This window comes from Rhinoraja longicauda, chromosome 12 (assembly GCF_053455715.1).
Source record: "Rhinoraja longicauda isolate Sanriku21f chromosome 12, sRhiLon1.1, whole genome shotgun sequence".
Classification (NCBI taxonomy): domain Eukaryota; kingdom Metazoa; phylum Chordata; class Chondrichthyes; order Rajiformes; family Arhynchobatidae; genus Rhinoraja; species Rhinoraja longicauda.
Window position 1 is genome coordinate 25532272 of NC_135964.1, and position 18782 is coordinate 25551053.

The 18782-nt window shown below is 44.0% G+C and overlaps 1 protein-coding gene across 6 annotated transcripts in view; it reads right to left on the minus strand.

The window, feature by feature from the left end:
• The window catches only part of dcaf6 (ddb1 and cul4 associated factor 6), a 100427-nt gene that overhangs the window by 46780 nt on the left and 34865 nt on the right, over nucleotides 1–18782 (minus strand). For 5 of the 6 annotated variants that reach the window (XM_078409230.1, XM_078409229.1, XM_078409235.1 and 2 more), the window contains exons 7-10: nucleotides 18472–18689; nucleotides 12569–12662; nucleotides 8872–8994; nucleotides 4976–5224 (exon numbers count right to left, since the gene is read on the minus strand). In XM_078409230.1, the coding sequence (XP_078265356.1) occupies nucleotides 4976–5224; nucleotides 8872–8994; nucleotides 12569–12662; nucleotides 18472–18689 (684 nt within the window). The remainder of the gene's footprint in view (nucleotides 1–4975; nucleotides 5225–8871; nucleotides 8995–12568; nucleotides 12663–18471; nucleotides 18690–18782) is intronic. The other variant, XM_078409233.1, reaches the window with a different exon arrangement.

Here is an 18782-nt window from a genome sequence, read left to right on the forward strand (position 1 = left end):
GGGCCAGTCCCTTCCGATTTCTCTTCAGCATATAAAAATGAATGAATGAATAAGTTTATTGGCCAAGTATGTGCATATACAAGGAATGTGCCTTGGTGCTCCGCTCACAAATGACAACACAAACATACAGTTAACAATTAAGAATAAAGCATAACCACATCAAAACAATAAGGATACAACATTACGGTCTAAACATATGGGTGAAAATAAACCAGAGCAAAAAGGAGACTATAGACTTTGGTTATTGAGTAGAACTACTACTCGTGGGAAAAAAAGCTGTTTTTATGTCTGGCTGTGGCTGCTTTGACAGTCCGGAGTCACCTTCCAGAAGGAAGTGCTTCAAAGATTTTGTGGCCAGGGTGAGAGGGGTCAGAGATGATCTTGCCCGCTCGCTTCCTGGCCCTTGTAGTGTACAGTTCGTCAATGTGGGGAAGGTAGCAGCCAACAACCTTCTCAGCTGTGCGAACGATCTTTTGCAACCTCTGGATGTTGTGCTTGGTAGCTGCGCCAAACCAGATCATGATGGAGAAGGTGAGGACGGACTCAATGATAGCAGTATAGAATTGGACCATCATTGCCTGTGGCAGATTGTGTTCCTCAGTTGCTGCAGGAAGTACATCCTCTGTTGGGCCTTTTTGACTGTGGAGTCGATGGTGGCCCCCCATTTAAGGTTCCTGGAGATGATGGTTCCAAGGAACTTAAATGACTCCACAGATATGACTGTGGTGTTGTTGATGGTGAGTGGGGGGAGGGGAGGGGGAACTCTTCGAAAGTCTACAATTAGTTCCACCGTCTTAAGAGCATTGAGTTCCAGGTTGTTGCGATGGCACCAGGGCGCCAGCTGTGTCACTTCCCGTCTGTAGGCAGATTCCTCCCCATCCTGGATCAGTCCAATCAGGGTTGTGTCATCCGCATACATGAGGAGCTTGACAGAGGAGTCTGTGGAGGTGCAGTCGTTGGTGTAGAGAGAGTAAAGGAGATTAAAAAGCATGCTCAATTGGGTTCAGATCGGTTGATTGACTTGGCCACTCAAGAATTTACCATTTTTTAGCTTTGAAAAACTCCTTTGTTGCTTTAACAGTATGGTTGGGATCATTGTCTTGCTGTAGAATGAACCGCCGGCCAATGAGTTTTGAGGCATTTGTTTGAACTTGTGCAGATAGGATACACTTCAGAATTCATTATGCTACTACCATCAGCAGTTGTATCATCAATGAAGATAAGTGAGCCAGTACCTTCAGCAGCCATATATGCCCAGGCAATAACACCCCCACCACCATGTTTCACAGATGAGGTGGTATGCTTTGGATCTTGGGCAGTTCCTTCTCAACTGCATACTTTGCTCTTGCCATCACTCTGATATGTTAATCTTCGTCTCATCTGTCCACAAAACCTTTTTTCCAGAACAGTGGTTTTCCTTTTAAGTACTTTTTGGAAAACTGTAACCTGGCCATCCTATTTTTGCGGCTAACCAGTGGTTTGCATCTTGCAGCGTAGCCTCTGTATTTCTGTTCATGAAGTCTTCTGAGGACTTCTGTGAATCTGTGGAATTCTCTGCCTCAGAGGGCAGTGGAGGCCAATTCTCTGAATACATTCAAGAGAGAGCTAGATAGAGCTCTTAAGGATAGCGGAGTCAGGGGGTATGGGGAGAAAGCAGGAACGGGGTACTGATTGAGAATGATCAGCCATGATCACATTGAATGGCGGTGCTGGCTCGAAGGGCCGAATGGCCTACTCCTGCACCTATTGTCTATTGTCTATTGACAGTGGTCACTGACAAATCCACACCTAACTCCTGAAGAGTGTTTCTGATCTGTCGTACAGGTGTTTGGGAATTTTTCTTTATTACAGAGAGAATTCCTCTGTCATCAGCTGTGGAGGTCTTCCTTGGCCTGCCAGTCCCTTTGCGACTAGTAAGCTCACCAGTGCTCTCTTTCTTCTAAATGATGTTGCAAACAGTTGATTTTGGTAAGCCTAAGGTTTGGCTGATGTCTCTAACAGTTTTATTCTTGTTTCTCAGTCTCATAATGGCTTCTTTGACTTTCATTGGCACAACTTTGGTCCTCATGTTGATAAACAGCAATAAAAGTTTCCAAAGGTGATGGAAAGACTGGAGGAAAGACTTGGTGCTGAGAGCTCTCTTATACCTGCATTAAGGAGGCAATTAAACAAACCTGGGCAATTACAAACACCTGTGAAGCCATGTGTCCCAAACATTATGGTGCCCTGAAATGGGGGGACTATGTAGAAACACAGCTGTAATTTCTACACGTTGAAACCAAAGTGTCTAAAAATACCCTTTAATAAAATCTGACAATGTGCTCTTTAACCACATGTGATTTTTTTCTATTACAAATCTCAAATTGTGGAGTACTGAGGCAAATAAATATATGATGGGTCCTTGTCCCAAACATTATGGAGGGCACTGTACATGCTGCATAGAATAAGTGAAGGGGATATTTTATGTGAATCATATAAACAATACTAACATTAGCATACAGAGCAGAAAATTAAGGCTTATGGTACATTATCCTCAAAGCATTATGCATTTATCTAAAGTAGTACAGGAAGCTTTATCAAAGATGTTTTAGTATAAAATACAGCAAAGCTATCAATCTAAGTCAGGAAACAGGTGCCACATTGCATAATCAAAAACATCTTTCTCTTCAGGAATACAGAAGACATTTGGACAGGTACATGGAAAGGAACAGTTAAGAGGGGATAAGAGCCAAATGTGGGCAAATGGGACTACTTTAAATAGGGCATCTTGGTCAACATGGATGAATTGGGCTGAAGGGCCTGTCTGTGCTGTGCGATACTATGACTATGACTCTATTCAAAACATTCCCACAGCTGCAAGCTTCGAGCCAGATTATGGCACAAGTCAAATAGCGGAAGGATATCCCCATGCGAAAGTCACTTAATCTATACGTAAACACATTTGGCATTCTATCTAGCTTGACACCCATTTAGTTTAGTTTGGTTTAGAGACAGCATGGAAACAGGCCTTTCAGCCTACCGATTCCATACCAACCAACAATTATTTATACATTAGTTCTATCCTACACACTAGGGACAATTTACAGAGGCCAATTAACCTACAAACCTGCACGTCTTTGGAATTTGGTAGGAAACCAGAGCACCAGGAGGAAACCCAAGTGGTCACAGGAGAACGTACAAACGGGTACAGACAGCACCCATTGTCAGGATCAAACCCACGTCTCTAGTACTGTAAGGCAGTGGCTCTACTGCTATGCCACTGTGCCGCCCGAGCAAACAGGATCACGTGAATGTTATTACTCCAATAAATCTTTCATGTGATTGTACCTAGCTTATCTTTCACACTGTAGTCCGTCCAAAAATTAATCCAATTAAAATTATGAATCCATTGTAGAAGCCAACAACCAGACACTTAAGCCATTGATATTTTAATGGAGGGTGGGTGTGAGGGGAGGGAAATATAGAGTTGGTGGAAGGAGAATTTGAACAGAAGAAAAAAAAGTCTAGAACTCTTTCCATGCCGTGGGGTGTATCTTTTGTTCCCAACTTGCTCCTAGACCAAGTAGTTTTGTAAATGCCCAATTATTCAGGATAGATTAATTGGGCATTCGCAATACCGTACAAATCTGATTAGTAATCACATTAAAGGGAAAGTTGGGGTCTGATACCCATAGATTAGTGGAGAGCTTGGGTAGAGGAGATAGGCAGTGAGATATGTAATTGACTAGCAGTTACAACCCTGTAAGCAAAGTTATGAAGGGACATCTCTCCATAGCTGCCTTACGAAGACCTAGGAAATCTGCAAAAGTGGTTAAATGAGGAGCTAACCCGCTCGAATAAAATCCTTAAATCGCCAATCTACCACAAGTGTGTGGTTCTAATTTGATTAAACCTAGAGATGAATGGTCAGAGGTGGGTTCCTAGACAGTCATTATTTTCCTTAATTTAATCCTCATGGCATCCAGGTTCATTAGATTACTTATGCCAAACTTCCCCCTTTCTTTCAATAGGAAGGAAAGAGTGAGGGGAGACATTCTGGTACACCCAACCTGTTGTGAGGATGAAATTTGATATCAGAATAATATTAGCTTCATTCAGCTGCCTGCAACTAACTAATTTATTCTGTGGGCTGCTGATCACAAGAAAGCAGAGGTTTTTTGAAGATTTTTCACAAAAAACTTTAAAACTTATTTCAGTTCAATATTTGTAACTAAACTTGATGTGAAACATTAAGCCACAATGAAGTTTCTTATGGAGTACCACTCTATTCACATGGATTTCTAACTAGCTCTATCCTAGATCTAAACACAAAGTGCTAGAGTAACTCACTGGGTAAGGCAACATCTCTGGAAGACATGGATAGGTGACATTTAGGGTCAAAACCCTTCTCTGACACTTCTGAAGAAGGGTCCTGGCCCAAATTGTTGCCAATGCATGTCCTCCAGATATGCTTCCTGGCCCACTGAGTTACTCCAGCACTTTGTACTTTTGCTCAAGATTCCAGCATCTGCACTATCTTATTTCCCTTTGCCGTGCTAGATCTAATAGTGAATCACTGTCAAGTGTCAGTGCAGAACTTCATTACTTTTACACGTAATTTCAAAATAGCAGATTTTATTTTGTTCCTAACTACCTAATCGATAAGCCTTTCACAATGAACATACTCATATATAGTTGCAAATGAGATTTCCAATCAACATAAACCTAGTCTTCTGCCCTTAGGTTTGTATCAAAACATAATCCGAATGGTATGGATTGAACTCGATACAACCAGGAATCCAATGTCGTTGAAGGGTTAGGATGCCTTTATTTACTCTGATATAGTCATTTCATTTTGGGGGAATGTTAATTGGGAAGCTAGTTCAAATTGAAGCTAAAATTTCATATGAAGTGCTTGGAATAATAGTTATAATTCAATTTATACAAAATGTGATCCAGAGTATAGAAATTATTTGGAGGGATGTTGTCTTCTTACCCGACTGTGGGGGGTTGTCTGTTGATTGAGGTGGGTGCTTGTGTTCACCATCAGGTGAAGACAGGAGAGAAGTGGAGCAGGAACCAGCAGTTGAGGATGATGTTGATTGAGCCTGAGCTGAAACTGTGGATGACGACGAAGATTGTGGCAGCTGATCCGCTGGAGAATCGACCTCCATGGTACCGTCACCAGCTTCTTCCTGCACCGCTGGTGTGTTTGAATCTAATGGCTCCGACCTCACAATGTTTCCTGCAATAAGAGGGTATACTTCATTCCTTTCAACTCAAAACTACAACTTTAACCGATGCTCTGCCTCCTATTATGGAGAGCAAACATTGTGCAAAATAATATTAAAAATGGAGAATTGAATATACTAATATGCAGTTAATGATAATTTCTGACCTAGTCATAGACCCAGACAGCAAGGAAACCGGCTCTTTGGCTCAACTTGCCCATGTATTGCCTTTCTGCTGAAAGGTTAGCAGGCAACAAAAGCATTTCACTGTACCTCGGTACATGTGACAATAAACTAAACTGAAGCATGCTGACCGAGAAGACCCATCTACACCAGTCCCACCTACCATTATTTGGCCCATACCTCTCTATTCCTTTCCTATCCATGTACCAGTCCAAATGAATAACATTTAAAAGACATCAACTACCTCCTCTAGCAGGTCGTTCCATATACCCACCACCCTCTGTGTGGAAAAAGTTGCTCCTCAGGTTCCTATTAAATTTTTCCCATCTCACCTGAAACCAATGTTCTCTGGTTCTTGATTCCCCTAATCTGGGTCAGAGTCTGTATGCATTTACCCTATCTATTCCCCTCATGATCTTATACCCCACATTTTCCTGCACTCCAAAGAATAAAGTCCTGGCCTGTCCAACCTCTCCCTTTAGCCCTAGCCCTGGCAACATTCTGTAAGTCTTCTCTGCACATTTTTCATTTTATAAGACTTGGTGTGTGAGTGTGAGTTTTAATAAATGGGAAAATTTTGTAGAATTACACGTGAGAAGATCACCACATATTTGATTTATCAGACAACAAATGAACTCATGGTGCAACACAGTCCTGTTATCTCTGAGATCTAGGTTTAGAATACACAAAGTAAATGGGTAAAATATTTGTATCAATAGTTTTATAGTGGCATAAGTAGTTTCAGTATTCACACGATATACAGTAAAGCATTAGCTCCCAATCACACTCCTTGTCAGCAGTAAATTCATTAAGAAAGCTACCTTTGAGCAGTTGCCTTTTATTTCTTGCAGTCTTTAAAGTCATAGACACAAATAAAATGGATGCTCTTTGAGAATAAAGGGTGACACATCAGCTGGCACCCACCATCCACCATTTAAATTTAGGATAAAATCAACAGGACTAACAATACGGACACGGTGGCTAGAAATGCAAGTTAAATATTGGATATCTTGTAGTTAGCGAGACACCAACCGTAGCTTTGCCACCATCCCGGAATGGCGGGACTGTCATATGTTGAAAGACTGGAGCGACTAGGCTTGTATACACTGGAATTTAGAAGGATGAGAGGGGATCTTATTGAAACATATAAGATTATTAAGGGGTTGGACATGTTAGAGGCAGGAAACATGTTCCCAATGTTGGGAGAGTCCAGAACCAGGGGCCACAGTTTAAGAATAAGGGGTAGGCCATTTAGAACAGAGATGAGGAAAAACTTTTTCAGTTCGAGAGTTGTAAATCTGTGGAATTCTCTGCCCCAGAAGGCAGTGGAGGCTAATTCTCTGAAGCTAGATAGAGCTCTTAAGGATAGTGGAGTCAGGGGGTATGGGGAGAAGGCAGGAACGGGGTACTGATTGAGAATGATCAGCCATGATCATTTTGAATGGCTGGCTCGAAGGGCCGAATGGCCTACTCCTGCACCTATTGTCTATAAGTGTCGTTTCACAATGCTGGCGTGAGAATTCTTTCCATGACCTTGGGAGCGTCCCAAAGTACTTTTCAAGGAAGAGCACAAAGGACACTTTGTCGGCTCCCTTCATGTGCTGCAGCAGGTTGAGCGAATACTTTATTGTCACATGTGACAAGTAATAGTGAAATTCTTTGTTTTGCATACCTAGGATATGCGAAACAAAGAATTTCACTGTTACTTATCACATGTGACATTAAAGTATTCGCTCAACCTGCTGCAGCAGGTTCGAATCATTACTAGTCCAAGGGCTCACCATTCCCAATTCGTAGGAAAAAGACTGCAGATGCTGGTATAAGTCTGAAGAAGGGTCTCGACCCGAAATGTCACCCATTCCTTCTCTCCAGAGATGCTGCCTGACCCGCTGAGTTACTCCAGAATTTTTTGTCTCACCGTTCCTAATTCTGCTCAAGCTCTCATGTTGCTGTTCGGGAAAAGAGGCACAAGTGCTCAGTAGGTCAGGCAGCATCTCTGGAAAATATGGATAGGCGACGTTTTGTGTTGCGATCCTTATTGATTCCTCTCCCGACCCAAAACATCATATATCCATTTTCTCCCAGAGATGCTGCCTGACCCGCTGTTACTTAGATACTTTGTGTCTCTTTTTGTAATGCAGCATCTGCAGTTCTTTGTTTCTACATTTTACTGCTGATGGAGATATGTCTTTCTCCCAGTACAATTTCAGTCGAGTCAAATTACCTTTCATGTGGATGACAAAAGCTAGACTGGGAGAATGCAGAGAAATGAAAGCCTGACAAGCTTCCGTTAGTTTGCATGCACTATATACCCTTCTCCTGTAATGTTCAAGGCATTGGACGATGAGGCCGTGGCTTTGCAATCTTCAAGGTTTTCATTCCATCAGCTTCCAGCTGTTGCACAACCACAATGGAAGATTCAAGTCTGCACCAAGGTTTATTGTCTACTCCCACAACTCAGGGGGTATGGAGAGAAGGCAGGTACAGGATACTGTGTTGGATGATCAGCCATGATCATATTGAATGGCGAATGGCCTACTCCTGCACCTATTTTCTATGTTTCTAACTCAACACTCATCTATCAGAAAAATGGCACAACAACAACTGCTAAAGGATAAGGAACATATACCATCCTCAGCTCTGATTATATAATCACTTACAACTTCAATAAGCTTGAATAGTACAGGTACAATCACCAGGTCATATTGCCATGTTTTGAAATATTGATCAATTAGAGCTCTCTGCAATATAACCCAAAGTGCACCAGAGCATTAGGAATATTATATTCTGCACAACCTAACAATACAAAGATGAGTGCAGTTGCAGGATAAGAGTACCCAAGGAACCAGAAATCAGTAACACAATACATAAAGTGTGAAAAGAACAAACAAAAGCAAATTCACTACCCTACCATTAAAATCTACGGAAGGGCTATCTCCCATTCAAAGATCTTGTTACAACTTTCATTGCCACAGACGGCTCTGGAAGCCAAGTTAATGGATATTTTTAAGGCGGAGATTGACGGATTTTTAATTAGTAAGGGTGTCAGGGGTTATGGGGAGATGGCAGGAGAATGGGGTTGAGAGGGAAAGATAGATCAGCCATGATTGAATGGCGGAGTAGCCTAATTTCTCCTTTCTAATCTTTATTAAGCAATGTGTACTTGAGGAGGAGGATATCTGCAATTTGTTAAGTTTGATTCCTCGTTTATCCCTGCAATAGTCAAAGCAATAATCTTTTGAGAGCTATTTTGTTCCACTGAGTAATCATTTTATGTTGGCTATTAGAAATTTTCCCTTTCTGAATTTATTTTGCAGCAAGAACAAAAGTTTGTTTGAATAAAGTGTATAGTTATGGAATGAGGTACAGTGCAATTCATAATAAAATATTCAGGTAAATGTATACTTTTCAATTATGTATAGTTAGCAGCAATGTTCAGTAATGTACATACGCGTATTTAGTGACTACAGCGATGTACCTCGGGATCTTGATCTTCCCCTTCCTCTTAAGTTGCTTTGGGCATTTTCACTAGCTTCTTCAAACCACCTGGATAACATGTCTGACATGCGTTGCATGAGTGACACATTAGGACTTTGCTCTCCTGAAACATGGAAGAAAATATTTAGGTGGTTTTTAAAAAAATAAGCACAAGGTACTATTGGGTAGAAATTGGATTTATCTGCATTTGGTCTGCTAAAACATCAAAAATGTTTAGCCCCAACATTGACCAAAAGTATGTAATAGCATTGAGCAAGAAAGCACCATCTGCACAGTTCCTAACGCAGCTGACTGTGGAACCGATGCGCTACTATGTCCAATTCACCTCTATTCCATAGTGGACATTGGACTTTGTCTACGTAACTGATGCACAACAATGCTGAGCTATATTCTGTACTCTGTAGCTTCCCCTTTGCTCTACCTATTGTACTTGAGTTGAAATGATATCTGATCTGTTTGGATAGCATGCAAAACAAAGTTTTTCACTGTACCTCAGTACACATGACAATATAAACCTTTAATAAACCTTGCTGCACAGCAATCAGTGAAAGCCACCAGCTCTTAAGGACATACTCCCCACTACTTGAGAGCAGGAATGCTTTGCCAAACAGGAGAAAGAGGCATTTGGGAAGATGGAGATTGTTCCGCAATTTACACACAGAGGCATGGATTGCTGCAGAAGAGCATTTGCTCTCCTATTTAAGTAAAATGAAAGGGGTCACATTTTACTGGTTGGAGAAATCTCATGATTTACCATTCATGTTTTGTTCGACTTTGCCTTGTTATAAATAACACAAGACATTAGCATGATTCAAATACACCCTCAATTAGTGGACGTACAGTATCCTTCATAATATTCGAAGTCATGTTACACAGGTGTAGCCGTCCTGGCATTCATAAAGTCATACAGCATGCAATCAGGCCCTTCGACCCAACGTCCATCCCAACCAAGATACCCCATGTACACCAGTCCCACCTACCCGCAATTGGCCCATTCCCTCTAAACCTTTCTTATCCATGTACCCGTCCAAATGTCTTTTAAATGTTGTGATAGTACCAGCCTCAACCACCTCCTCTGGTAGCTCGTTCCATATGCCCACCACCCTCTATGTGGAAAATGTTGCGTCTCAGGTTCCTAGTAAATCTTTTCCCTCTCACCTTAAGCCCATGTCCTCTGGTTCTTGATTCACCTACTGTAGGTAAAAGAATCTGTGCATTCACCCTGTCTATTCCCCTCGTGATTATATATGCCAATACAAGATCATCCCTTAGTCTCTTGCGCATCAAGGAATAAAGACCAATCCTGCTCAACCTCTCCCTACAGCTCAGGCCTTTGCGTCCTGACAATATCCTCATTAATCTTCTTTACACTCCTTCCAGTTTAATGACATCCTTCCTATAGCAGACTGACCAAAACTGAACACGATACTCCAAATGTGGCCCCACCATAATGCAAAACTGTAATATAACATCCCAACTTCCTCTGAAGTAGGGTCCCTACCCAAAACGCCACCTATCCACGCTCTCTGGAGACATTGCCTCACCTGATGATTTACTCCAGCACTACGTGTAACCCAGCATCTACAGTTCCTGTGTCTCCAAATTTTGCTACTCTTTATAAATCAACACATTTTGCCACACCACAGCATCAAGCTGAATTCAATCTCTTTTACTCTTTTATTTAAATTGCATATATTTAATAAAATGCAATTTTTTGGAACTTTTGAAAAAGCCAATGGTTGTAGCTGTCCAATCCGACATTTAGCTCCAAGGAATTAATTTTTAGTTTCCAAGCATGAAATGCAGTTGTAATTAAAATGCAAGTTAGCTCATGCAATCAACAATGAATCTCTACTCTAGTTTATTTACATCAAATGTATCTATCTATCTATCTATCTATCTATCTATCTATCTATCTATCTATCTATCTATCTATCTATCTATCTATCTATCTATCTATCTATCTATCTATCTATCTATCTATCTATCTATCTATCTATCTATCTCTAAAACTCGGTTTGTTTGTGTGTATATGTTTATGTGTTTATGTGTGTACCATGCCCTCTACACAGCCAAAACAGTACACGATAGCGCAACAATTTTAGGCCCACCTTACTCACCATTGTCCTAGGGACCCTTTAAAACATTGGTGTTATATTTTTAAACTCAGAGAGATTTAAAAGTTTTAAAATTACCTTTTAAACCGATTTCATTATGATTTTCAGCGTGTGACGTCACAATGGCACCTGCACGAGTGTGAGCCAATGAGGGAGGGGGGCCAGGGAGTTGCGGCCAATAAATTGGCTTTAACAAATGCGCTCTCCTCTCCCCTCCCCGGAGGACCAGCGGGAGGACCTCCGCCCGTCCCGGCATGCCTCGCACCTGACCTTCCTCCCATGGTGCAGTGCGGCGCCAGAGAGAAGGCGAATGAAGATGGCCGCTGGCAGGACAGCCGCACTCCTGCTGCTGGCCACCGCGATGGCCGCCCAGGGCCGGGGTGAGTCACTCCCTGTCCCCTTTCCCCTCCCCCCTTGCCTGCACCCGGCCCCGGGGGAGACTACGAGCAGGAGGAAGATGGTCATCGTCACCGGCGACTCATCGTTCCCCTCCGTCTCCTCTAGAGCCCGCTTCAGCTGACGGCGTTGTCGAGTCCCCCCTCCTGCCCGGGCCCAGCGCCCTGCACCATCACCGGAATACAACCGGAATACAGCTTTTCCTCCTCCTCCTCCTCCTCCTCCTCCCACGTCTCCTCCAATGCCCGCTTCAACCAACAGCATCGTTGACGACTCCACAAAAATGGCGGCTGCTCTCCTTCTCCTCCTCCTCCCGTTCCGCCATCTTGTGCGCGGCTTCCGCCGCCGCGCTGCCTGCTGGGAAGTGCAGTCCCAGCTCCCGCCGGGCCCCAGCCGCCGCACGCCGGCGATCAGCACTGCACGCATGGGGCACAGATAAGTGGCTTTCACCACCAACAGTTCAACGGAGGGGAGTGGGCATGGGGGGCGAGTGGGAGTGGGGAGAGTGAGGGGGGGGGGGCAGGGGAGGGGGGGAGTGGTGATGGGGTGAGTGGAGGGTTGGGGGGGTTGGGGGAGGGGAGTGGGGGAATGAGTGAGTGGAGGGAGGGAGGATGGAGTGGGTGAGTGGGGGTGGGGACCGCGTGATTTGCTCCTGCCGCTCACCCCCACGTGGGGTCCATTGATTGGCTCCGACCCGCTCGACGGCAGATTGGTTCGGGTCCCACGTGGGGGGAGCGCTGACGCTGCCCGCTCTGATTGGTCACCGGCAAGTCCTGATTTGCTCCTGCCGTTCACCCCCACGTGGGGTCCATTGATTGTCTATGAACTCCCGCTCGACGCACGATACCCTTCCCTGTCCCCCCTCGCCCGCCCACAGCCCCGGGAGACGTTCCCTGCCCGGCCGTCCATTTTTGGAAAAGACCACGGATCCATCTCGGCCTCTTTATTTTACATAGGATCTTTATTTCATTGATATTCATTTCATTTTTTTAAAAAAACAATTTATTTGAAAGAAAAGACGCAATTTTCCAAGGTCACAATGGAAACACTACGAGGAATGGGCCCACCGAGGTGAGTGGCACCCTCTCCCCTTCCCTGTCCCCCCTCTACGAGGAATGGGCCCAATGGGTCCACTTGGTCTAGTTTAGTATAAAAAGCACTAACCGTCACGTTCTCGCTCACTCTCTGGTCTAGCCCTTGGGCCAGTATCAGACCAATCCCCTCGAAGCCGCAGTCGTTTTACGGGTGGTTGCCGGATCTAGATATAAACACAAGAAATCTGGATGAAAATTTAAGAGATTTAATTGGGCAGCACAGACACAGCTGGTAGAGATGCTGTCTTACGCGCTAGAAACCCGGGTTCGATCCTGACTGGGGGGGGGGGGGGGGTTGTCTGTGTGTGGGTGTGTGTGGGTGCGTGTGTGTCTGTGTGTGGCGTTCTCCCTGTGACCCCGTGGGTATCGTCTGGGTGATCCGCGTTCCTCCCAAGTCCCAAAGACGTGCGGGTTTGTCCGTTAATTGGCCTCTGTAAATTGCCCCGAATGTGCATGGAGTGGATGGGAAAGTGGGAGAACATAGAGCTAGATGGTCGGCAATGATTCAGTGGGCCAAAGGGCTGTTTCCATGCTGCATCTCTAAAACAAAAACTAAATCTAAAAATCTAATTATTTGAAAACCAGATTATTAACCAGGAACATATTTTGTGAACATCAATCAGGAGCTTGCAGTTACCACCTAAGCCACAATAACATTCTAAAATGGGTAAATAATTTTCAATGTTGGAGATAAAACCTCACGCTCTACATGAAACGCTCTCATCAGATGGTGCGTTTCATAACGTCTGCCATTTGTTAATAATTTGGTATGTTTTCCAATACCCGCAAGATTTATTTGGAACTTGATCACCAAGAGAATCCCTCACATCTGCCTTGCCATTCAATCTTACCAGAAGAACAAGTGCTTAGAAATTCCACTATGAAAGATTAATGCTTTTTTAAAGCTTCATACAACTGAAGAATCATTTTTCCAGTGTGAGACATAATGATAACCATTACCAATTTTTTCACATCACTGCAGAAATCTGTCAAGGAGTTTCACAATACCATTCCCTGTGTAACTTCCCTCTGGGCTATGCAGAGGGAATACAGATCACATTGGCTCAGGAGGCGTGGAGGGAGAGGGAGGGGGAGTAAGCGGGGTAGCACTGAGCAATCCCAGGACAATAAGCTAGCATGGCACCAGACAGGGACACTGATCAAATTATTTCGTTTTAGCCTTGGAGAACATTCACAGAAGCATAAAGCTGTATGGCACAGAAACAGGGTCTTTGGCTCAACACATTATTGCCTCACCTGTCAGCACTTGGCCCATATCTCTCCAAACCTTTCCTATCAGTATACTGTCCAAGTGTCTTTTAAATGCCATACATGTACCTGATTCTACCATTTCCTCTGGTAGCTTGTTCAATTTACGCTCTACACAAAACACTATCCTCTGTGTGAAAAAGTTAGACAATAGACAATAGGTGCAGGAGTAGGCCATTCGGCCCTTTCTAGCCAGCACCGCCATTCAATGTGATCATGGCTGATCATTCTCAATCAGTACCCCGTTCCTGCCTTCTCCCCATACCCCCTGACTCCGCTATCCTTAAGAGCTCTATCTAGCTCAAGTTGCCCCTCAGTTCCCTTTTAAATCTTTACCCTCTCACTTTAAACCTGGGTCCTTCAGTTTTAGACTCCCCTGCCTCTCATCTATCTATATACTAAAACTCTTGTTTGTTTGTTTGTTTGTTTGTTCCTGAACTACAACCAAAACGGTACACGATAGTGAGACAATTTTAGGCCCACCTTACTCACCGTTGTCCCTTTGGTGCTAATGGAAGAAGTTTCATTGAAATCGATGTTATATATTTAAAGTTATTCACATTTTAAAGTTTAAATCTTTCTCCTAGGGAGTGAGGAGGGGGAAGGGAAGGAGGGGGGGAGGAGGGATAAGGGGGTTGAGGGGGATGGAGTGGGGGGGGAGGGCAAGGGGGAGAGAGGGGGAGGGGAAGAGGGTGGGGAGGGGAGTGTAGGGGGGTGGGGTGTAGGGGGAGGGAGGGGGTGGAGGGAGGGGGGTGGAGGGTGAGGGGGAGGGTAGGGGAGGGGGTGTAGGGGGAGGGAGGGGGAGGGGCAGGGAGGGGGGAGGGTGGGGGAAGGGAGAGTGGTGGGAGGGGAGAGGACAGGGGTGCTGCACCAATGCAGGAGAGGTTTGGGCCCAACGGGTCCACTTGGTCTAGTGATTTTATAAATCTCGATAAGATCATCCCCCTACTTGCCAAGAAAAAGAAAATACCAGCCTATCCTTGGATCACAAAACCTCCAGATCTGGTAATATCCTTTTTTTTAAACACACTTTCTAATTTAATAACATCCTTTCAATAGCAGAGCAATCAGAACTGTACAAATGTGGTTTTCCCAATGTCTTGTAAAGCTGTAACATGAGGTCCCAAATCCTGTACTCAATACCCTGACTGATGATGGCAAGCACGCCACACACCTTCGTCACCATCCCATTCATTTGTGTCGCAACTTTCATGGATCTTTGTACCTTCACCCCTAGCCTCTCTGTTCTACAACATTCCTGTTCCCACTTTTGAGCTCCAGTTTCCACCCCCTCCACCCCCTGCCCCCAAACATAACCAGCCACAAGCCAGTACCGATCTCTGGTCCAAGTGGCCAATTCTTCTTCAATTAAACAACCAACAGCAACATCTAACCACATCTTGCCTCTTCTCCAACAACCCTCTGGACCACAACATATCTCTTCCAAAAAATATGTTGGTCACTTTCCTCAATCCCACCAACCCCTTCCAATGGGCCTATTCAATCTCCATTCATCTTTTGGGGTCAGAAAGCACAGAAGAATGGACTAAGTATAGCTGGTTACTCCTGCATCAACTGATAGCCTTGGTTTCTCTCGAGCAACCCTTTTTCCAGAGGCATTTGGGCAAATGCGCACACACAGTGAGGCAGCCCATTTCTTAATATCTGTACATTTTAACAAAACTTTAGAGATCAAAATATCACATCAATTGCACAATAATCAACACGTGATCCTCATTAAAAATAAAGTTTAATTACATTGGTATTTGAAGAGAACAGTTTCTGCTACAACCTCCCACAGCTGATCTATACAGAGTATGAACCAATAATCACGTGGTGTTGATATTCCTGGAAATGAATTCAGCTTGGTAAACAAGCATTAAGTATTTTGCAAACACAGCTGCCTGACAGTGCGTGACCTTGAAAATACCATCAAGGGAATTCTACTAGAGGGCAGTAATGCATTCAATATAGTCTGTTGAAAAATACTGATTAACATTGTCTCTTAAAAATATTTTAATCTTAACACCCTTCTCGTAAGATTATGACAAAATGTACATATTTTCTTACAATGTTTTAGGATTCTGGCACACCTGGCAAGGTCAGCAGTTATTGCTGAGGCACACGTAACTGCGGATGCAGTTTACAAAAAAAGGGCACAAAGTGCTGGAGTAACACAGTGGATCAGGCAATATCTCTGGAGGACTTGAATAGGTGAAGTTTCAAGTTGGGACAAGCCATTATTAATTGCCTTCAAGAAGATGGCGCAAGGTTATATTCTACTTAGCAGCCACCCCATGCCTGAATGTAGTCTAGGACGCACTGCAGGCAGAGTTGGAAAGTATCAAATCCAGCATCCCTGCCTCACTGGACTCGCATCAATTTGCATACAGGGCAAACAGATCCACAGAGGACGCCATCTCTCTGGCTCTTCACACTGTCCTGACTCACCTGGAGAGACAGGGCACGTACGCGAGGATGCTATTCATAGACTATAGCTCTGCCTTCAACATGGTCATCCCCACCAAGCTCAACACCAAACTCCACCAGCTAGGCAGCTCGTCGTTATACGACTGGATCCTGAATTTCCTGCTGGAGCGACCGCAGGCAGTGAGACTGGGCCCGCACCTGTCCTCCACTATCACCCTGAGTACCGGCACACCACAGGGCTGTGTATTGAGCCCCATGCTTTACTCCCTCTTCACACACGACTGTGTTCCCGCATTCGCCACCAACACCATTGTTAAGTTTGCAGATGACACAATGGTGATCGGGATGATCACCAACGGTGATGAAACACACTACAGAGCGGAGGTGCAGAATCTGACGGACTGGTGCTCAGATAACAACTTGTCCCTAAACACCTCTAAGACCAAGGAGCTGATCATCAACTTCAGGAGGTCACATAATGGGGAATACGCCCCGATCTTTATCAATGGGGATAGTGTGGAGAGAGTGTCCAGCTTCAGGTTTCTGGGCACACACATTTCAGAGGACCTCATATGGTCCACTAACACCGCTGCGCTGGTCAAGAAGGCACAGCAATGGCTGTTTTTCCTAAGAACACTGAAAAAGACTGGTCTGCCCCAACAGCTGCTGACGACCTTCTACTGCTGCACCACAGAGAGCATCCTAAGGCATGGCATCTCTGTGTGGTATCTCAGCTGCACGGATGCGGAGAGAGCTCTTCAGCGGGTAGTCTACAGAGCTCAGAAGATTATCGGGACGCAGCTTCCAGCCTTGGAGGGCATCTACAATACACGATGCCTCAGGAAAGCCACCAGCATTCATAAAAACTCCTCACACCCTTGCAATAGTCTGTCAGAACTTCTACCATCCGGAAGACGTTACAAGGCCTTCTACGCCCGCACCTCCAGACTTAAGAACAGCTTCATCCCCAGAGCTATAGCTGCTCTGAACCGGTCCGGCTGAGTGCCCCCCCCCCCCCATGAACTGTCTCCTTCGGATGGTCACGTCGCACAGCGACCCGGCAGAAACCTATTTGCACTTTATATTGTTTTAACTGTTTCTAATTTTATTTCTCTGGGCTGTCTATATTGCTGTTGATTAGCTAATTAATTTATTGCATCGAATGGAAGCCGTATTCCCAATCTCGTTGCACCCCAGTACAATGACAATAAAGATATATTGTATTGTATTGTATTGTATTGTATCATTTGCTGGGGAATGTGAATAAAATTGAAAATTGTGCAATCGTCAACAAGATTGTTGACCAACAAGATGACCAACATCCAGCACCATCTGTTGTTGGACAGGGTGAAATACGAACCAATGGAGTGTTTTCCGCTGATGCCCACTGTCTCAAGGTCACACGCACTCCTTGTTGACACATACACATACACTACACACATACACCACCTTGAGGGCATTCTCATCTCTCCTCTGGAAACTAGGTCTTTGCTCTCTGTTTGTACCAAGGCTGCAATGAATTCAGGAGCAGAGGCTCATGACAAAACTCAAACTGGGCATTGGTGCATAGATCATTGGTAACTGAGTAGGTTATTTTTGGTAAAGTTGATTATAATTTGCAAAACTTAGCTGATGTTGAGAGCAAACTGATTTATTAGCTGGAACGGATTTGACGTATGTTTTTCTTTTGGAACATGACATATATGACCCTTCGACATTACTGGATAGATGTCAGTGTTGTAGCTGTACTGGAGTACTTTATTTTTCATTTTTTTTATTGTGTTGGTGCATTAATGGTCCTATAAAGCTGCAGCAGGTACTAATTTTGTTGTTCTGTTCCTAATGCCTGTAATAATTAAGCACTCCTGACTAACATTGACCAGAAATATTACTGGTGCATAAAATACACATTGAATTCTCTAATTTTAGCTAACTTCTAAACTCTCCCCTCTCCCCCTTCCTCCACTAAACTCAGTTAACCAGTTCGCAACAATGTATCCCACTCGGGAATCACACATCCCTAGCGAACAAGGGAACCTCTCTGCCTGAGGTCATCTGTTGCCAGCCCTGATTTGTCCTGGTGTTACCTTGCTTCCAGACTCCCCCACAATCAGTCTGAAGAAGGGTCTCGATCTGAAACGTCATCAATTCTCTCTGGGGATGTTGTCTGAAACACTGAGTTACTCCAGCATTTTGTGTCTATCTTTTGCATAAAATACATGGTCACAAGAGCAGATTAAGTTTTTTTCCCCCAAATACTACAAAAACACCTACCTCTGGTTCTCGTCTCTCATCTGTTGAAAGGATCTTAGGTTCACGTCCCTGATCATCATTGGGATTAAATAGATAAATATAGTCTGAGGAATAACTAACAAGAATTTCCTGTCCATCACTACTGTAACAGAGGGAGGTGACTCGACAAGATTTATTGGTAAGATGTGGGGGTACAAATCTTGCACACATTCCAGTAGTTGAACGAGCATTGTAACTACCTACAAAGAAAGAGATAAATCTAATTCAATAGAATTTTATAGTTGTTAAAAGATTAATCCAATTAATCCTGCTCATTAAGAGCTAGGCACCAT